The 22,557-nt window shown below is 40.8% G+C and overlaps 1 protein-coding gene across 1 annotated transcript in view; it reads left to right on the top strand.

Moving 5' to 3' along the window:
* Window positions 1-22,557, top strand: part of TRPC4 (transient receptor potential cation channel subfamily C member 4) — a 195,585-nt gene that overhangs the window by 158,362 nt on the left and 14,666 nt on the right. Inside the window, exons 5-8 of the mRNA XM_029911965.1 lie at window positions 2,428-2,567; window positions 14,999-15,312; window positions 17,607-17,802; window positions 19,976-20,170. Coding sequence (XP_029767825.1) covers window positions 2,428-2,567; window positions 14,999-15,312; window positions 17,607-17,802; window positions 19,976-20,170 — 845 coding nt within the window. The remainder of the gene's footprint in view (window positions 1-2,427; window positions 2,568-14,998; window positions 15,313-17,606; window positions 17,803-19,975; window positions 20,171-22,557) is intronic.

Below are 22,557 nucleotides of genomic sequence, written 5' to 3'. Positions count from 1 at the left end.
CCTTGTGCTGGGGTCTTTCCATTTACACAATTGTCCCTATCCTTAACTCTGGTTAAATTTCCCAATGGCAAGCCAAATTCAGGGACTCTTGGTGAGGTTAGCACCTCTCCCACTCAGTCCTTTGAAGAGAGGATGACTGAATGGGAGAGTGATGCTTCCTAGGGTTATCTTGGTTGTAAGGCATCTCACTATCACCTGCCTTTAGCATGAGGAAGTCTTGTTTATTTAACAAAGAAATTTTATTTAACAAAGAATAGAGATTCAAGAAGAAGCAAGTAAAATTAATGGAACCAAATGGTTACATATAAAATTATAAGCATTCTAGAGCCTAGACTTATCTAACAAGATATTTTCAGGTCCTGTAGGGTTTAGCTCACCGCAGAGTCTTTCTCCCAGTATTTTACAGTCTGTCTGTCTGTGACCCTTGGTATGTAAGACATGCACGCTGGCAGCTTGTCTCCTAGGTGAAGAATATGGGTACAGCCCCATTCCCCTAGATATATTCCAACAATCCATTGTCTTTACTCATAAACAGGAGGCCCCTTCGACTTCCCACTGGCTGTTTTTTCCTGTAGGCTTCTTGTATGTTCTTCAAGAACCTGGCTCAGTGTGTAAATAGCCTTCCATTGTGAAGCATACAATACTCAATTTACATATAACCAGACAGAGCGAGAAATGTCTGTTACCTCCTGTCGGAAAGGAACGTGCTTGTCACCTCTTGGTGACCTGCTTTACTCACAGACCTTAAGAACATAATTTCCAGCATAGATACAAAACTCTTTAAATATTATCCTTACCTACATTTTGCAACGGTTATGAGGAGTGGCTCTCAAGAGAGACTTCACTATAATGTAGATAATAGACCCTGGAGATCCCTGTAAACTCCTGTGCACCCCTTATGCCCTCTGCCAGTTGGCATGAAGAGGTCCCCGGTCACACTCCGATCTCCCCCACTCCAAAGTGACTGACATTCAGTAGCACAGCTAGAATGGGTTGGGTATCTCTTTAAAAGGGATGCTCCTTCCCTTATATGAGTGGACAGCGTCTCTGCACTATGATGTAACAAGAAGAGGAGTACTTGTGGCACCTTAGAGACTAACAAATTTATTTATTAGTCTCTAAGGTGCCACAAGTACTCCTGTGCTTTTTGCGGATACAGACTAACACGGCTGCTACTCTGAAACCTATGATGTAACAGTAACCAGGGCAGTCTATGTACAGTGAGTCCTGCCATGTGACAACATTCTAACCTTTCGTAACATGTGATTGTGGTACGGGAAGAAAGATTAGTTTCTTACCACCACTGTGTGTATCAGGTCCTTTATTTTCTGATGTCAGGAAAAACATAACAAAACTATCTTTGGCACCAATGAAGGCAAAAGAGGCAATGCCTCCTTGGAGTTGAGTCTGACGTCTCCTTCGTGTAGCCACCTTTGGTGAAAATATTGATTATGACTGAAAGGCAATTCCTAATTATAGAGTTTATTGATACAAGGCTCATTAGGCCTCTGCCTAATGTTGCTGAAAGAGACGACTAAGGAAATGGTGATAAATAACATATTGGTATTTCCCCCAAGTGTAAATAGATTTCACTCTCCATTGCTGACAGCCTGGCACCTTTATTGAACATTTAAATTCACTTAGAGAAGAAAGTAAAACTGAAAAATGTGAAACTTCAACTGGTATATTTAACCGAAAGACTGTACATATTTATGTAAAACGTACATTTTAAATGTATGCATCCATACATCCTCATAATATGCAAGCATTAATTCAGCACATTCTCCCGAGGGAGGCCTCTAATGATTATAGCTTTAAAGTGTCTCCACATGCCTTTCTTTGGAGCTGTTCAGTTGAGCTCACATCAGACCTCATGCAAAATTTCCCAGAGGCTTTAAATATTTCTGTATCGCTATGTCAAAAGCGATACGCGGGGAGTACACCTGAAAACTGTTCCCAGTCCATCAGATTTAAAATGAATGTACTATGGTTTTTAATATTTCAGCTAGAAATAGTTTGCTGATGACACTAAGGATTTAAGAGATATAGGAGATTTGTTACCTACCATTGTGGATAACAAAGTTGAAATCTCTATACCCTATGATAGCATAAATTTCTATTGAAATAAGGTAATGGTCAGTTTCTTCAGTTATGCAGTTTCCATTGGAACACACAGCTAAGGACAAAATATGGCAATAGTTGCTATCTTAGACTATTTTTTATATACTCCTTAGAATGTAATGAAAAAGTAATATAAGGAAAGCAAAAGAAAATGAAGCTGTATGCTTAGATGAATGACATGTCAGTTCTCGCTTGCTTAGTGAATGCATTTTGGAAACATGAATCAGAAGATGAAGTCTAAAATGACTGATCTGTATAAAATTCTTCTGAAAACCATGCTTAGAATGAATTCTTTTATATTTACAGGTTTCATATGGGGTGAAATTAAACAGATGTGGGATGGTGGACTACAGGATTACATTCATGACTGGTGGAACCTAATGGATTTCGTAATGAACTCCTTATACTTGGCAACAATTGCTTTGAAAATTGTTGCATTTTCAAAGGTAATCATTCTATTCTTAGCTAATATTTATTAACAAATATATTAAGTAACTAAGGTTATACTTTTTGACTTGCTTCTATATTTGAAAGTTTCTTGGGTTGATAAACTACTAGAATGACTCAATGAATCACTTTACTAACCTGTTAGTTTTGCCATCTGTAAAATGGTTTTAATATTCTTTATCTATGCCACGGGATGTTGGATGGCTTAATTCATCAGGATAAGTAAAGCATTTTGAGATGTTTGGATGTAAGGTAAGGCAATGGTTCATCAGTGTCTATATGCCCAGTTGATAATTGGCAGAGTAGAACAGAGCCCCTACACACCTGACCTGCCATCTCCCTCTTCTATCACATTAGGTGTTTCTAAACTTTTTGCCTGCATGACCCCATTTTCAGACTTACTGTTTCCTGTGACCCCAGATCACAACAAAGCAACATAGTGACCAAGGAATCCAAGAAGATTGCACATTAAATATATTTAATGCTCGCTAATGTGACACATGGGCTTGCACGTTGTGACACAGCTTCTCAAAGTCCGGTGATGTGGTAGAAATTGCATATGTAATCTCCAATTTGACATCAATGGTAGATAGATACTGAGAGTTGATGAACACAAGTGTGCTGAATCCAGCTCCATGCAATTATGTGGTCGTGAATGTCACTATCAGTTTCAAGGTGCATGCTGAGAGTGCAAGATAATCATTCTTCACAGTGAACCAGAATTCCGGGAGAGAAAGTTGGGCATATGTTACTCACAAGAATTGATCAGGGGACATTTTGATGGGCTGTTCGATTTCAGCTGCTGGCAAATCCATGGTATCGGGCTTGCACTGAAAGTAGTTTCACACCCAATCATACGTTGTCATGTCCAAGTTGAGGGAAAAGGATGCAAACTGTTCCTCCATCTGGCTGAGCTGCTCAACCATCACCTGTGTGGGAGGCTCAATAATTTCATTGACAGCCAGGAAATTAGAAAGCTGTGGGAAGGATTCCTAATTTGTCTCTAATAGATTATTCTTCCAGAAAACAATTTTCTTCATTAATCCTGTGAGTCAATCACTCAGCTGAAGAATGTGGGTGTTCTTTCCTTGCAGACCTGTATGCACTTCATTCAGTTTCCTAAATATGTCTGTGACTTAGCCAGGAAGGCACATCTTCCTTTGGTCACTTAGAAAATCAACAAATTCACTCTTTTTGCAGTCCATTGTATAAACACACAGCTCGTCTCTCAGTTCAAAAAATCATCCCAGTACTTTTCCTCAGCGAGCTTCAGTGTGGAATAAAAACATGTCATGATCAGATCCCATGTCTGCACACAGTTTTGCAAACAGATGCATGCAAAGAGGCTGATTCTTGATGTAGTTCACAATAGATGATACTGCAAAAATTCACCTAGCTCTGGATTCAGAGCTTTCTATGCCTGTTGTTCTCTGTGATTCATGTAGTGAGTCCACAGAGCAGACGGAGCAACTTTCTTTACCAAGGCATGCAGACCTGCTGGTGGCCTGCCATAGATGGAGTTCCCTTTGTGCAAAAGCCTACAATGTGATCACCAAGGACATTTTTGTTTTGCTTGTAGCCATGTAGTACATCGAACATTCCTTGTGCTGTCTTGTGTCCAGGAAGAGGGAGACAATAGAATGTCTTCAAGGATTGCACTCTCCCATGTATTTCACAAAAGCCAAGAAATGTGCATCAGGACCCTCAGTGCTCACCTCCACTTGAAGAACAAAAGCACCTGTGTTTTTCAGACTCTCCACCAGTGTGTTTTCCTGATCTACTGCTATCACCTCAATCCTTCAATTGACTGTGTTGTTGGAGAGTAGTATGTCTTTGAATTTGTTTGCCTCCGTTTCCGCACACATTATCTTCACCATTGATTTCATCTGGCAAAATCAAAATCTCTCCGATTATGTAAGGTTTCTTGGCCTGCACAAGGCAGTAACTCATGTCAGATGATGCCTTTTGTGTGTGGTCAGAGATGGACAGGGCTCTCTTGAATTTCACTTGTTGACATGAAAGTTCTTCTTTCCAGCTCTGGAAAAATGACCTTGGTTTTCCTACGTGTTCCCTGTGAAGGGCTTACAAAGGCCATTTAAGTTTATTAGGCTTCAAGCTTTTGCTAGCTAACACTATGTGACATAGCAGGCATTTTGTCCTTTCTTCATTCTTGACAAAAACATTGGTGAAGCCATACACAAAGCCTCACCATATTTGCCTGCACATTTTTTGCATGGTTGGTTTTTGCACATAACTGCATTACTAGACTAACTGCTGGAGGATGAAGCAGATACCCTGCGCAAACATGAGTCCATTGTGCCTCATCTCACAAGTCAGAAAGAGGAATTCATAGTTAAGCAGATGAGGCCAGGACTTAGGAAGGCCCTGTGTGCTGATACTACGGCAGCAGAGAGACAGTGACTTACAATGATCCTTTATGCTTGATTGCCATAAGGGTACTCAGGGTGGCATAAAAAAATATGGGCCCTGTCTTAAGGAGTTCACAAGCCACTTCAGATTCCCTCTCAGAAAAAGCTAGCACAGGTTCCTACCCACTCAAGCAGAGAGGATGCTCTGTTGAGAAGGCTGCTGCCCACAGAAAAGCATCTTCTGGATTCAAGTCTCTCAGCTGAATGCTTGCACAGCCAGATGGGGCAAATGGCATCCGCACAGCCACCTCCTCACAGCTCATGTGTCGAGACCTGCTGTACAAACACCACACCAGGAGGCTGCCATTTTACAAAATGCATTCACCATACATGCAAGGTCACGCCATGAGGAGGCTGCCATTTAGATGTACAAAATGGCAACCTCCTAGTGCAGGGTTTGAGCAGTAGGTCCGGACACGTTCAGGGGCAGATGGCATCATCTCGTGGTCCGAATCTGGTCCTTTGGACCTGCAACCCCATCTACTGACGGCACAAAACCATTTGGAATTGCAACCAACAGTTTGGGAACCGCTGCATCTCAACAGGGTGTGTGTAGGGCGGGGTGTAGAATAGTAGCTGCTTGTGCTGATTTCACACCCACTCAGAACTTCTCAGGGGAATTTTCACCTAGGCAGCTGTGGCCAAATTCGAATCCCTGTGCATCACTCAGGTAGAGCAAAGGTAGTTGAAAAGGCGGAGAAAAATCTGCCCCCTTTTATTCAGAAAGCTAATGGAATGTGCTTTGATATGCAGACACAGTTTCATATACAGTGACCAGGAAATAGCAGGTTTATTGGTCCAAAATGCAAAATAACAACCTCATTGATAATGCAAACCTTTCTAAAACATTGTAGACATCCAATTTTTCCTTTTAGAACAATATTAATTTGAAACCATAATAATCCTTTCATCTCCCAGGCAGCTTCTGCCTTCTGTAATCAGATTCCAAGGTGACAGTGTCTGAAGTAATATTCATCCATTACCCTCCAAATTAATGTCATGATGCTAATCAGACTCCAAATGTAAACACAGTAGTGCATAAAATATTACCTTTAATTCTGCAATTATTTGTTTTATTATGCCTGTGATTTTTAAATCCAACTAGCTTTTTTGTCCTTGCTTTTTTTTTCACCTTTCCTTTGGTAAAATGATTAAATCAGAGTATATAAATAATGCATCTGATATAAGCAACTGAAATAATGAGTGGTTAATTGATTAATCAATCACATTTATTTCAAATTCTTAAAATATGATTGTTTTCCAGTTGTAGAATAAATGAGGACCTAGGATTCCAAACACTACCAAAGTGTTATAATATATGACCTTTACTTTCAATTGCTAAACGTTGCATGACTATTTTTTCTGAAATATAGTTTTGCCTGTATTTACTGAAATAATTATATAGGCCCAATTCTCAAATGTGTTCTACCTGTTGTGTATCACTCTAGTGGCACAACGTAGTCAGACACCCATCTTAACCAGCTTCCTTGTATAAGAGGCATAGCAGCTCAATGCTACTCCCTCATGTGGGAGATGTTCCCAGAAAAAAAAAGAGTTAATCGCTGGAAGAAAAAATCCTGGCTGATAACAAACCTTTGAGGCTGCAAGCAGCTGAATGTTATTTAGAGCAGCCTATATGCTGCTATAAATTACATCAGGGACTGGAGGAGCCCCTAGTTAGGTCCAGGATCGGGACAATGCAAAAGGATATCTTAAAGCCTTCTTTGCCCATTCTCCCACCCCAGTGATAAGTGTGTGTCTTATGTTCATCTGAGGACCAGGGTCCAGAGCCTCAAAGGAGTTAGGTGCCTAAATACCTTTGAAGATCTGGGCCCTGTCTCTTATACCTGTTTATCTACCAACACACAAGTTAAATGTCACATGGTTATAAATGTACTGTAGTCTCATACATTTTAAGTTCATAAAGGCATGATTCATTTTAAGGGATGTAGCTGCTTCAATTGAGGATTATAAATACAAATAGAACTATTTATGCTGTAAAACAAAGGATTCTGTTTATATTTTGAAACTACAGTATGTTTTGCACTGCTAAGTCAAGTACTCCTTCTCTCACTTTGATGCATTACACCCAAGGATACTTTTAATGTTTTATTAAACTGAAGCATGGCTTCCATTACTGTATGTTTTCAGCTATATAAGAGATTGCACACAGCTGATGTCACTAAATAAGTGGCTCTGGCCCATTAGCATGAAATGCTATGTAATTCTATCACTTTGGGGGCAGAGGACATATTTAGAGTGCAATTCTATCCTGAAAAGTGACTCTGTATATAAACTACATTGTTGGGCTCCATATTTATTGTCTCAATCATTTCCATATTGAATCTACTCTGCTAATTAGTATAAGGATGGGTTTTCCCCCCTAAATATCAGTGCTTCAAACACTGGGATGCTTAGCCTATCTCTCTGGCATTGTAAAATGGTTTTGACTGATATTTAGCCAATTCCAAAGATTAGACATTCACTTGCACTGGAGTATTAACTGCACAGTAAGAAAAAGTATATTTTTTGTGCTTCAGTTTTGTTGTTGTTTAACATCTTGTGGCTGATTATTCTGTTTTTCTCTACTGGTTCTCTGAAATGTACAGTACAGATTGTGACATACATGTGCTAATAACAATAATTTGAATTTCATCCAAGAATTAACCTTTCATCCAAGAATTTCAAAGCATTTTACTGAGGTAGGAAAAATATTTATCCCTTTATTATAGATGAGGAAACTGAGATACCAAGAGTCATACGTGATTTGATTAAGGTCAGACAGATGGTCAATAGCAGAGCTGCAGCTAGAACGAGGTCTCCTTATTCACATTTATATAATAACTTGACCACACTGTCTCTCCTTAGGATCATATGATCATTCTGCAATTTATGGTTTCTGCTCTGGAAGGTAAAAAGTGATTATCTGGCCAACTTCCCAATGCTTACAACTGTCTTGGATGTTAATCTTGTGTATGGTTTTCTGTGAATAATCATCAGGAACTGTTATTTCATATTCCTCTGGCATCATTAATATACATGATAAATTTGCTTTGAAGTTCTAGTCTTTACATAGTTCTAATCTGTCCATATTTGCTTTCTTCGGTTTTCCATAGGTGTGGACTATGTATTTCCCCTATGTATTAAATAGTTATTAAGTAAATGACTGCCTTTGCAACATGCCGAAAGGTTGTGTTTGGGTAGAAGTAGAGTGCAGAAATTCTATCAATTGTTACAATATGAGCAACTCAAGAAATCAAAACTCATGCTCCATCAGTGTTTGGTCAGTGTAAGATGATGATCTGTTAGGAACCCTCCAGAGAGGGCCTCATCCAAAGCCCATTGAAGTCAGTCCCATGCACTGTGGAATTGCAGAATCAAAGCTCTGCATTACTGAGGTGGCAGGATATATTTGTGTTTTTACCTTCTTTGAATTACTTAATATAAGCCATTGCTGGAATCAAGATAAAATACTTTATGTTTCTATGATCTTCTCTTTTACGGGAAATCTCACGTTCTTGTACTCACTTCATATTATTCAATGTCTCATGACTCTATATTGACATACTATCAAATAGCCATCTCATATCCTAATTCATTTTATAACCCTATAGTGTGCAAATGAACTAAAGCGAGTTAATATACTAAATATACACATACTGTTTTTGAGGAAACTATTGAATGAGCAATTTACAGGAAGCCAGTGGAGGTGGGAAGTTTTGACTGGGTTTGTTTAGTTTCTTTTAGTAAGGATATTTTTTGGCCTTGTTATTAAGCAAGTCCCTTTTCAGTCCCATCATGGTCTGTCTTTATATAAGATGCAGTTTATATTATATATAATATATAGTATAGTATATTCAGTTTCAATATAAAATTACTGTAGACCCATAATTATAAAATTACAGTTCACACAAAGAAATACGTTAACTCCTAGATTTGCTGAGGGTCCTACAGAGCTCTGACATTTGATATGCAGTGAAATGCCTAATTGCACTCCATGAACATTTGCAGATTTCAATCATAATGATTAGGAAGGAGAATGAGACAGCAATACAAATTGGAATCTGCAGTTTGAATAACAGATTATAATCAGAATATTTCTGAGGTGCCTTGTAACTCCTGAGAAATAAAGGAGGAATGTCCAAAGAGATCATTTATGGAGAAAACAGACATTTGTGGTTCATAAAAAACTAACAAAAATGAAATAAATATTAGCATCTTTAGAGCGGCCCATTTGCTGATATTTCTTTCACTAGTTTTTTTTTTAATAGGCTGTCTTCTCCATAAATGATCTGTTTTCCCTTTTCTCTTTCACTTCTCAGGAGTTACTGAGCTCCTGAGTAAATGTGCTTATTAAAACCTGTCTCTCAAACAATAGGTATCAATTTGTGCTAGTATCTTTTTCATTCCATGGCCTGGCCATGCAGTTATTCTCTTCTGCTCTTACTAATATTCCTTCCGCCTTTGACATGGTCAGTCAATCTCATTCCTCCTCCTTTTTTTTCTCTTGATATCTGTGATTCTGTGCTCTCCTGGTTCATCTCTTTCCTTGACAAATAGTCAGTCAGCATTTTAATCCATAGCTCTTCATCTTTCTTTCTTCCCAATGTATCCCTTCTGCCAGGCAAAGTCAGCAGCAACCAGGGCCAGGTTCAATACCTAGGGGTTCCTTTCCATCGATACAACACAGAACTGGCTCAAGCCCCCACCCAGTAACCTGGGGAAATTACACACCACCCCTGGGCACTTCTGAGAGGCAATACTTCCCCACTCGCAAGCACACAGTCTGAGTGTAGAAAAGAAACTTTTAATAAAAGGAGGGAAGTAACTTGGCATTAATTTAGGGAAATACCGCAAACAGGGTAATAAACATAAACCATGAGCAAAAGACCCACCCCGAAGTGAGCAGTGTCCTTTTCCCTCAGGTTCTTAAGTCCAGCAACCCAAAAGTCCCTTTAGCATGTCCATCCCTTCTCTGCACCCAATTCACAGTTGCTGTCCTTGGTCAGTGCAGACCCAGCATTCAGAGGTGCATCTGCAGAGTTCACCTCCCACCCTGGGTGGCGGTAAGGAGGCACCTTACTCGCTCTGCTGCTCGGGCACTTGTCCGCTGACCCTCTCTGCCAGCTGCCCTACTGGCTGCTCGCTGTGCCTCTCCACCAGCCACCCTGTTGGCCACTTGCAACAACTCTCCACCTCACCAGCCACTCATTTGCTAGTCGAGTGTCAGTCACCTTCTGCTGCCTCCTGCCTCTCTTCTGTGACCTCTGCACATCAGTCTCTTAGTGATTTTTAGCTCTTAGCAGTCTGGGCAGAAACACAGTCCCACCACAACTGATTTCAGCTCCGATTGAGCATTTAAAATAACAAAAGAGGCTCCCAAGGAAGCCTATTTAGTGCTTTCTTTGAACAGTCAGGAAAAAGAGGTCAAACCAGTCTGTAGACTCCTAGGGAGAGTCCACAACTTCCTGGCTTGGACACCTGTCCCCTCTGCTTGTACTTTCACAGGGCTCTGGTATTTGAGCCCCTGGCTTAACAAGGTCCTTTCAGCTGAAGATGACCCCCCTCATTTGGGACAGGTTAAGCACAATCCTGCTTCCCTATATTCCTACAATAATTACAGCATTTTGGTAACAGCATTTTACTCCCCCTGCATTCAATACTAAAGTGATTTATAACACAACACCAGCCAAAGTTGATTACTTTGAGCAAAGTTTCGCTCTATTTGCTGGATATCTAAGCAGAGCAGGAACAAACTGTATTTACATAAACACACCCAAAGTCTCTCCACCTCCCAGCTAGCTGTCAGGGAAGAATTCATTCCCTGCTTACACCTTACTTGTTGGCATCAGCCTAGTTTCTGTTCTCAATCCCTTCTATACATCTTCCTCTTGACATCATCTGCTCCCACATTTCAACTACTGCATTTATGTGGATCATTCCAAACCTACATCTCCACTCTTCACCTCCTTTATTATGTTTTAATCTTGTAACTCCAAGTGTCCTTCTGACATCTCCAGCTTCTCAAACAATATTTCTCCAAAACAGAATGTACCATTCTTTCTCTCCCATCCCACTACCTTCCTTCTCTATCACTTCACATTTCTGGCCATATAACAGATTCACAATCTCCTTGTCATTTTCAATTATCTTCTTCCTATTTCTCCTTTTAAAAATCAACAAAATCCATCCTTTCATATAATCTCCCCTACTAAAATATTTTTCCATATATCGGTCATAACTTCCTTTAGTTCTCTTCTCTGCTCACCCTTGTCCTCAACTCTCCACCATCCAATCTATCCAAACCTTTGTAGTTAATCTTCCTCTCCTACTTCCCTGGCCCCATTATACCCCTTGTGAATCCTTTCAATGACTTCTGGTCTGTTAGCATATCCAAGTTCTTAGCCACCCCCTTCAAGTCACTACAACCTCCTCTCCCTAATGACATCTTTGTTTTTATTTGTTCACTACTTTTCTACTCTCTAAACTCCTTCCAATCCACTCTTCTCACTGCTATCTCAATCTTCTTAGCTACATGCCTTCATTTATGATATCCCCTGCACTTGGCAGGTTTCCTGTTCTCCTCTCCCTCTTTCTCCACCTACAAATGCTCAGTCGGAGCATGTCAGCTCTTCAGTACATGGGCAGTTTCTCATTATATCTTTATAAAAGTGCCATGTACATTTACAGTGATGTCTAAATTATAGTATATAATAATAATATTCAGAAAAGTCACTGTGAAAAGGATATTGAGGAGTTGCACCTTTATTCTGTCAGTAACTTCCATATTCAATTTTCTCAGTTTGCAAGTCAATTTTTTTTCTGACTGCTAGCATTGCAAACTCAGCCATCGCTCTGCAACACAAGTTGTGCTCTTTCTGCCACTTACATCATCCCAAGTAATAAGGATTCTACAATCAGAACTGAACTGATGATTTGGTTAATGATGCATGAGGCAGAATAACATGTGTCCTGTTCTTGCATAGCTGTATTGGCTCTACCATGCCAGCGGTAATAAAAGCTTGATTTTATGAGGAAGGTCACTAGAGTAAGGAAATGGTTTTGTGGCTAGGGCTGAGTCCCTTCACAGCTCAGTCATAGACTTTCTGTGTGACTCTGGCTAAGTCACTTGTTCTCTCCTGTGTATCAGTAAAATGCGGATAATAGTACTTCCCTACCTCCAAGAGGTGAATTCATTAATGACTGGTGCTCAGGTGCTGCTGTATTGAGGGCCATATAAGCACCAAGATAGACATGACTTGACGTAGAGGGAGCAAATGTAGCTTGTGTCTGTTTGACTTAGACTTTAGTAGTAGTAGTAGTAATACTAATACTACCTATTTCTTATTTTGCACTTTTCATCAGTTAATCTCAAAACACTCTATGACCTTTAAACTATTTATCCTTACAACATCCCGGTGAGATAGGGAAGTATTATCATCCCTGTAAGCACTTCAACAGGGATTATGGGCTAGCTTCACATTGCCACACCTTTTAGGCACCTAGAAAATCACTAGAATTCACAAAGCCTACATCTGACAACTAGTCTGTTTATACAATGAATAGAGAGAGAGAGGTGCCTCAGAGTGGGATTCACAAAAGCCAGTACACTAGGCATCTCCTCTCTTAATCTAGTCAGTGGGATATGTGGAAGAGAGGGATGTGTCCTAAGCCGCCCCCTCCTTCCCCCCGGAAGTTTGGCACCTAAGTCAGGCTGGAGGGAGGCATCTCCCTCTGCTTGGGATTCTCCGTGGCAAACCCTCTCTTGGTGGTGGGCACCTATGTGGTTTTTGCAAGAAGTCTGACGGGGGGAATCACTTTTAGCCCAGTGATTAGGGTACACACCTTGGCTGTGGGAGGCTCCTGATTCAAGTATCCATTTCCATAGAGAAGGGAGGGAAAGGCTTTTGACCTGGTTCTACCACCTTTCAGGTGTGTGCCCTCACTACTGGGCTGATGTGGCGCTCTCGTCTGTTGAAGCTGTTCCACTGTGGCTACGTCATTAATGTTTTAGGACAAATGTTTTTATTTAAAATCCATTGTCATGAAAAAGTTACATTAACTGTGTTGTGGGGGATTGTTGTCCCCGCAGTGCATTCAGAAATTAAGAACAATTCTTTGTTTGAGACAAAAAAACTTTATTTAACTAGCAAATTGAAAGAACTAGCAAGAGTCTCTCTTCAGTGTGAGCCTATACGCCATTTTCACATGAGGATCAATGTGGAGTGGTCATCACATACAAATTCACTGCATTCTCCACATTGCTTGTGGCTCTTCTGGTCAGCTGACCGTGGCAAATATGTCAGTGTAAACAAGGGACAAAATAATAGAGCAACACATTTGGAATACATTTGTACCTTACATACATTTTTGATACAGACAAATGTTCTTTATGCTTAATTTAAAAAAATGTCACTGAATTGTGTACATACGCCTAGGTGAAAATGTCCTAAAACAGCATAGCTGGAGGGCCACCAGTTCATGAGTTATTACAACATATATGCTTGTGGGATACAACTTTACCCCACGAATATAGATGAGGGTTAAAAAAAGTCATTGGACAATGGATACTGGATCTCCCACCTCCCCCAAGTGAATGCATTCAGCACGAGGCTACAGAATTATTCTCATGCTTGCTTGTTCTTTCTCTCTCTGTGACCCAGTGACTCTTTCATTATTTATCCGCATGGAACAGCTTCAACAGGAGAGACTGAGGGAGTCTCACCTCAGGCTCTCCCATAGTTCAGTGGTTAGGGCATATAGCTGAGAGATAGCAGACTCCAGTTCATCTCCCTTCTCCCTCTCAGTTGGAGTTGCAACTTGAGCTGGTCAGCTCCCACATCCCAGTTGTGTACACTGAGGTAAAAGTTCTGAGGGAGGTCCTCTTTCCCCCACTGGCTATTTTGCGTGATCTCACCTACCGGATCAGACTGCCATAGGCAAGCTCTGAGCATGCTTACCAGATCAGGCCCCACAGTTCCAATGCCTTTCTTCCCCTGGTTCATGCATTGCTTTGGGGCTAAGAAGCCCAGACACCTGGTGTGAGGTAGCAGTGTGCATGCACAGAGGCAGAAACATAAGTACTTAGGGAGATTTTACTGAAAAAATGTAGATACCAAGTGAATTTAGATGCCTACTGTGTTTGGGAGCAGCTGAACAGAGGTTTTGTGAATCCCACTGGGCCTTATTCTGGGATGTAGGTTCCTAAAGTGGTAGTTAGGTGCATAAGTCCTTTTGTGAATTTAGCCCTGTGTCTTTTGATATGTTCTGTACAGCACAGAGCATATTAAAGGTACTCAATAGATAATCAATAAAAATTACAAAAGAGTATTTAGAAAGATTTTATTTTAAAATGCATTTCAACTTCATGGAACCTATTGGTAGGCCTGGACTGTTAAAGGTTCATGATTACACGGATCAGACTGACTGAAAATGAGTCAAGTAAACAATTAGGCATGTCTCAAAGGGAAAACAAATAGATATTGTCATTGTTTTAATATTAGAGATTAAATGATATTCTTATTCTTTAACTACTGTATAGCAACTTTTCAATGATTATCCAAGCCTTGATCTATCAAATGCTTATATATGGAGTCCTTATTCATTTGAGTAATTTCATTGACTTTGCAGGATCCAGCACCTACTTTCTACATTTCGAGAGAGCCAGACCTTCATAAATTTGCTAAATACAATTACAGTGTGTACTGCTTTTCTACTGTCTCTCACAGACAGTTACAAAAAGACCAGATTTGTAATCCTTTCACTGAAACAAAATCATAATAAAATAAAAAAAGGCGAGTATAAATTATCCTTCAGATAAAGGTCTGGATAAGGACAAACACACAAGCCAGACAAACCAAACATAGTCCATACCAAAAAGGGCTATTTTTTGTGCTATTCATGCCTGAACAGAATGGCTCAGCAAAGAAACTGAACAACTTTGATTTCTGTATGAAAACAAAAGTATAACTCTCTCTTTTTTTTCCCCTTTTTTTTCCCAGTATAGTGGCTTACTCGCGCGTCAAAAATGGGATATGTGGCACCCCACATTGGTGGCTGAGGCATTGTTTGCTATTGCGAACATCTTTAGTTCCCTGCGCTTGATCTCATTATTTACTGCAAATTCTCACCTGGGACCTCTGCAAATATCTCTAGGAAGAATGTTACTGGACATTTTAAAGTTTCTATTCATATACTGTCTCGTGCTGCTAGCTTTTGCAAATGGATTGAACCAGCTGTACTTCTATTATGAAACAAATGAACCCGACAGCTGCAAAGGAATACGGTGTGAAAAGCAGAATAATGCATTTTCAACGTAAGTGGCATATCTACTTTTCATTTGATACGTGCAATATTTTACTGAGTCAGACTGTAAGCTCTACTTAGACTGGCTCAGACTGTAAGCTCTTTGGGGCAGAGACATCTTTTTCGTTCAGCATTTGTACAGCATCTAGCACAGTGGCATCCTGGTCCATGACTGTCTCTAGGTCATACAATACAAATTATTATTATTATTAATAAAAAAATAATAATTAATAACAAATACAGCAATCTATGATAAAGTATGGTCTATGCTAGAAAGACGTCCACAGAAGTAACTTAAAAGGGTATGAGCTAAAATGAGAAAAATGAGATGATAGTGTGATTTTGGCAATAAAATACTGATCTGGCTCCAAACAAATAAATTTAACCTGCTAAGAGTTTGCTTCTACAGGCAAATGTTGCTGTGGTTTTCTTCTATGTCGGTTTGTTAAGATTAAAGTGTCATCTTCTGAACAACTTCAGTTTTCAAAAACTTCAAGATTGTTTGTGTGTGGATAAATTGGATGTACAAGGTTCCACTGAAGCAGGACAAGGAAAAAAATTCAGTCTAAGCTGCCAGGGAGCCTGAATGCAAGGCCACCTTCAATTGAATTTCTTGTAAATGTTCAATCTCTACATTCTCACTTTTGTCTTAAAGGCTAAATAATAATGAGTTTCAGTTATTTATTTTCCTTCACTTTGAAAGTCAGTGATTTTAGTTCTTTAGCTATATCAAGTGACAAGGTTACCGCCCAATCTGTATTAAATGAATTTTAATTCTCTACGTGAACTTTCACCTTCCACACTGAATCAGACTTCTGATACAAACAGCTGTTACAGCTGAGTTCTATAAGTCATATTTAGCTAGTCACCTGCATTTAAATTGTACCAAGAGCCACTTCCCCACCAGGGTGATGTTGAGGGAGGCAATGATAATTTGGCTGTCTTCGCTGGGGATCTGAAGAAGGTGCTGGCAGTGGTTATGGCCGTAAAAGAGGCTGTCTAGGTAGGTTGTGGTGGCTCCTGCTTCTTCAGTGCATGAGAAATTGCCAGCAGGGGAGTTTAGTGGTGCATTCTGTCTATGCCTTTCCAAGCACTGCAGAAAGACATGCTGCACAGCCACTCCTTGGAGGCACCCTGGGCCCAGTTCTCCACTTACTTGCACCAGATTTACACATCTGTAACTCCAGAGTCCAGTTTAGTTACTCCTGACTTGCACTGGTATAAAAGAATCAGGCCCTAGGACTTGCATAGACATAGTGTAAAGCCTTCCTCCACACTGCCCAGGAGCATGGGGCTGATCAGAGCTCAAAATAATAATTTGTAGTTTATTAGCACAGCTTTGTGTTACAAAGAAGTGATATTCTTTCAAACTGTTTAGCTCCTAAGGATTTGTTTCAAAGATGGCACCTTGTTATTTGACATCCTAGCTGCTGTCCTAGCCATATCTCTAAGGGGATATTAAATTTAACTGTAGAAGCACAAGGTGGGGAGGAGAGGGGAGGGATAGCTCAGTGGTTTGAGCATTAGCCTGTTAAACTCAGAGTTGTGAGTTCAATTCTTGAGGGGGGCCACTTAGGGATTTGGGGCAAAATCAGTACTTGGTCCTGCTAGCAAAGGGAGGGGGCTGGACTCAATGACCTTTCAAGGTCCCTTCCAGTTCTAGGAGATAGGATTTATTTATTTATAATGTCATTTTGTGATTGTCTGCTTTATTTTTGAATTTCTGAGCTCTTTACTAAACAAAATGTATGCCTGGGAATGCCCCTATAATTCTACAGCTCCTTTTATCTAGAAGACTCTCAAAGCACACTACCAATTGAATATACAAACTGTTTACTGATACAAACAAATCATTTTAACTCACTGCTGCTGCTTCTTTCATATGGCACACCCACTGCTGAAATTCAGACACCAAATTAATTTAGAGGTCCAATTCTGGCCCACTGATGTCAAGACCACACTCTCATTGACTTCAATGGGATCAACTTTAGGCATGTGGGCCAAAAATGTTCAAGTGTAGGTACCTATATTTAAATAACTGGCCTGATTTTCAGAGATGTTGAGCAGTGATTTGAATAGAAGCAGCCACTTACTGAAGGGCCTATTTATGTATTTAGATGCCTGGCTTTAAGGACTCAAGTTTGGAGAGTTTACCAAAATTTCTCTGGAAAATTACATACTTCTGTGTATATTGGGGGAAAATCCTGTCCTCTGCTATCACAAAGGGCTTTTTGACTGTGCATGTAGGGAAAGATTTGGATATATATGTATATTTGCTGCTATTATTATCTATTTATTTTTCAGACTATTTGAAACACTACAGTCATTATTCTGGTCTATATTTGGTCTCATCAATCTGTACGTGACCAATGTACAGGCACGACATGAGTTTACTGAGTTTGTTGGGGCCACCATGTTTGGAACCTATAATGTCATCTCGCTGGTTGTTCTACTCAACATGTTAATAGCCATGATGAATAACTCTTACCAGCTCATTGCTGTAAGTTATTTCTCCTTATTAAATCACTTGCAATGAGTATTTTCTCGCAGTTTCCACATCCGCTTTTTCCAGCATTAAATTCCATTTAAATATAGAATACGGGGACACATTCTCTGATGTCTTCTAGTTCCTTTGCACTGCCCTTCAAGCACAAACAGACAAGAAAACTGCTGGATTTGGCCAGATGAGAATTCTCCCCGAATTCTGAATGGTGCAAAGCTGCTCCTCACACAGCAGTTGTGTTGTGGGAGGGGCAGGGTGTATCAAGGTTGCTGTCAACTGGCATAGGTTAGAGCAGACTGTTCTAGCCAAGATCTGCTCTGAGAATCAGGAATCTGCAACAGGCTGGTTGCATATTTTCTATTTTACACTCAAGATTGATTAAGCTTTAAAAAGCTATTTTCCAAACTTCAAGCCAAATCAATGGTTAGTACTATATCCAGTGATTCTTACAAAGCATAAAGATAAAATTAATGGGAACTGGTTGTCCAGATTCCTTAGGCAACTTTGAAAATGTCAGCCGTTGGGACAAACATAAACATAGATGTAGGAATGATCCTTCATTCCTTGCTCAAGCAAAGCACCCATTCACATTAAAGAGAGATTTGCTTAAGTAGGGATAGCAGGATCTGGTGCGTCTTCAGACCATCACATCTAGAGAGTTTAAAATATTTACTTCCCCACTTCAGTTCTCTAAGACTTTATGCAAGTGCTAATCCCTTGCAGGAGAGAGTGCAGTAACTGAAACTGGTGTAGTTTCACAAAGTGGTGGCTTTACAAATTGCACAGACTCTCCTACTAACAGTGAATGCAAAGATGTGGTATCTGATTTGATGACATATAAGGAAGCGGCAGTAGAGGCCTCGGACATTTCCTTAATTGTTCCTGTTTTCTCATTTCATGAAAACTGTATCTTTATTCTAATCAGAACTTTGGGGTTATTTTTTTTTTATATATCTTAACACTCATTAAATAGATTGATCTTTGGCAGATGCAGTCATGACTAGAACTGTGTGGAGAATATGAATGCAACTTCGAGAAGGATTTCAGGATTTGTTTTTGATCTGATTAGGAATGCAATCAGAAATTTTTGAAATTCTCTGTGAAAGAAAATTTTGAAAGAATCATTTTGTTTCAATTTTGACTTTTTAAAAGTTGTCTATTATAATCTATTTTCTAAACAGAAACTTGAACCTGGGCCTCCCCTATGCTAGGTGAGTTCCCCTGATCACTAGGCTAATGGGTATTTGAAGGAAAGCAATTTCTTTTCTTTTCTCCCCCTGAAAAATTTGGATAAGGATCTGTTTTATCCTGATGTGGAATGGGGGAAAATGTAATCTCAAAAATTTTCCTGGGACAAGAAAATTGTTTTCTGCCCACATCTACCTATATGGTAACAAACCCACAGCTCTATACAGCACTGTCCTGAAAACAGGAGAGCAACTAGTTTTGCCAATTCTCACTATTTGATTGCAACTCTCACTTTATTTGGTGTTTATTTAAATACCCAGCTCCTGGAGGCATATGATTAGATGAGAATCTCAACTTTCATTTAAAAAATATATAATTTCCACCCCCTATGGTTGCAGGGAAAAGCTCAAAGCACCATCTGAGAGTACCCAAAAGACTTAAAAACCAGAAAACAAATTAAAAGAATCCAATATTTTTAAACTCATGATTTTGGGGAAACCTCACTCATGATGTTTGAATTTTTGAGGTTGCCAATTAACAGCGCCTCCACAAAATGGGACCCACATTTTGACCACATTTCCCAGGCCCCACAGCATTGCTCAAAACTAATATGTCAGAAAGAAAGTGAATGCTCTATGTAGAATGCCTGTTATGATGATATGGTACTATAGCAAAAGACCACTGCTAGACAGTTAGTATTTTTTCTATTTGTAATTTTCCTTTGCTGCCTTAGAGGTATTTCATTATTTTAAATATCTGTAGCAATGCAAGAAAGATTAAATGTGACATAATATCCAGACTATCTCTTACTGGGTAAAACAAGTCAATTGCTGCATTATAATTTCTATCACAAAGACAGCTATGTTTTTTATAAGCCATTTAATTAGCACTTCAGGATATGTTTAGCTTATAGGGCCCCTGTAAGTTTTTTTTCACCTTGTTAATTTAGCAGTTTGTCAGTTGTTATGTTTCTTGTATACAGGATCATGCAGACATCGAATGGAAGTTTGCTCGAACAAAGCTTTGGATGAGTTACTTTGAAGAAGGAGGGACTCTGCCCACTCCCTTCAATGTTTTACCAAGCCCCAAGTCTCTCTGGTATCTGATCAAATGGACGTGGAGACATCTGTGCAAGAAAAAGATTAGAAGGAAACCCGAAAGTTTTGGAACCATAGGGGTAAGGAATATACCATCCTGGTCTTGCATCTGATGAAGTGGGCATTCACCCATGAAAGCTTACGCTCCAATACTTCCATTAGTCTTAAAGGTGCCACAGGACCCTCTGTTGCTTTTTACAGATTCAGACTAACACGGCTACCCCTCTGCTACTTGACCATCCTGGTTCTTACTCAGTCTCTTCCCATCCCTTTCTAAATAGATGGTTTTTAGCCTTGCAGAGCTGGAAAGTCATGTAGGCCTGGGCCACACTACACAGTTAGGTTGACATAAGCTGCCTTGTGTTGACCTTGTTGCTCATGTGTCTACACTTAAATTTGTCTCCCACTGATGTAAGTGCCCCGTTAGAGCAACACAGTAACACCACCTCACCAAGCAGCATTGAGCCATGGTCGATGTACTGAGGTCAGGGCAGCATGAGTGTAGACACTGTATTGTCCCCAACAGTCCTCCAGCAGCTGTCTCAAAATGCCAAGCACTGATGGCTCTTGTCACAGGTCTGAACTCCACTGCTCAGAGATCACAGAGGCAGGAAGCTCCTCCCCCCCCCTACTCCCCACACACACACACATTTTAAAACCCTGGGAATTTTTGAAATGCCTTTTCCTGATTGCCCAGCTATCCATTCTCCACTATTCCATTCTCCACTGTTGTGTGTAACTGCCCAGCTGACCATGCTGGCCACACTCTCCAGCCTGGGTCTCCTGGACCGGTGGGGAGAAAAGGCTGTGCATTCACAGCTACAGACCTGCTGTAGAAACGTGGACATCTGTGAGCAGGTTGCTTGTGAATGCAGGAGAAGTGATACGACAGGGATCAGCAGCAGTGCTGCATGCGAGCAAAGGCACTGTGGCAGGCATGTCCCAGGGAGGCCAACAGTTGATCCGGTGCTGAGCCACGGATCTGCCATTTTTACAAATGGCTGCATACCATAATTGGTGGAAACCCCACCACCACACTGCAGACAACTGTGGATCCCTCTGAGGAGCCCGAGTCACAGGCCCCTGCTGTGAACAGCGAGGAGGAAGAGGAGGAAGATGGGGGACAACGATCAGGGGGTTCAGCTATGCTGCGAGCCAGGAGCTGCTTGAGACTCCACCACAGTCCATTCAGTCCCAGCAGTCGAGCCTGGGCGAGCCTGATACAGGGGAAGGAACCTCGGGTAAGTGTGTAAATGTATTTCCCATTACAGTGATGTACTGATGGAGCTCCCAACTTAACAGGACACAGCTATCAGCTTTTCATTAATGTACTCACACTAGAAAAGGTAGCAGCACAACAAAGAGAGGTAGAGTTATCTGCTTTTCATTCCCCTCTAGAGTTAGGCTGCGGGAGTTCGGGTGGGGAACAGTCTCAGCAATTTGCTTATGTACACAGGGATAGCCCTTGAATGCACCTGAGAAATCTTGATCAAACTTTCATGGAGGCACTCTGCCATCCTCTCTCAAAGCTTTCTAGGGATGGCAGCCTTATTTATTTCTCTGTGGTAGGACACTTTCCCACACCAGTCGGCGATATCTTCAGCAGGCACCTTTGCAGTAAACAGGCTAGTGGAATATGGGCTCGAGCTGCTTTGGGACACCAGCAGTAGCTGTGCTTTCTGTCTCTTTATTACCCTCAGGAGTGAGATATCAGCTAAAATCACCACCACCTTGGAAATGGGTGCCAATATTCAATGCCCTATACTCATAGTTTCACACAACTGAGCAATTCCCTCTTCATTTCCCTCACCCTGGAAGGCCATGCTCATCGTGGCTGGTGCTGTGCACAAGCATGCTGAAGCAGAAGTGTCAATAAGTACATCTTGTTTAAAACTTTAGGGGAGCAAGGGAAGGGAGTTCTGAATCTTAACTTTCACTTTCCGTTGTGACTACACTGACAGCGGTACCTCTGTGTGTTTTATCTGTAGCTGCTGCCATTGTGGCCTTCAGGCATTCCTCTCCTTACCTGTGGAACGCCTGATCTAAATAAGGAGGAGAAAGAAGAGGACTCAGGATGACATGTTCAATGAGATCCTGCAAGCCAGTGCTGCATCAGACCATGAGCAGAGGGCCTGGAGGGTGAATATTACAAACTATGTGGAGAAGGAAAGAGCAGACAGGAGAAAGGCCCAGGGGTCCCAGCAGGAAAAGGAGAGGAAGATGCACCAGGACATAATGGGGCTTCTCTGGCAGCAAACACACATGCTTCAGACTCTTGTGGACCTTCAGTTTCAACAGTCACATTCTTGCCTTCCTTTGCAGTCTATGGAGAACCCCAATATAGCACCTTCCTTCACTGCCATCACCCTTGCACGTGGCATAAGTGTCTGCATCCCTACCCCTACCACTCCACACAGGGGACAGTAAGGCCAACCACCACTTCACATACACTGACCTGTCAGAGCAG

Source organism: Terrapene carolina, unplaced genomic scaffold (assembly GCF_002925995.2).
Source record: "Terrapene carolina triunguis isolate 2854851 unplaced genomic scaffold, T_m_triunguis-2.0 Scaffold139, whole genome shotgun sequence".
In the NCBI taxonomy this organism is placed as follows: Eukaryota; Metazoa; Chordata; order Testudines; family Emydidae; genus Terrapene; species Terrapene triunguis.
The sequence above is the reverse complement of the archived record's forward strand: the minus strand, read 5'-3'. Positions and strand labels throughout refer to the sequence as shown.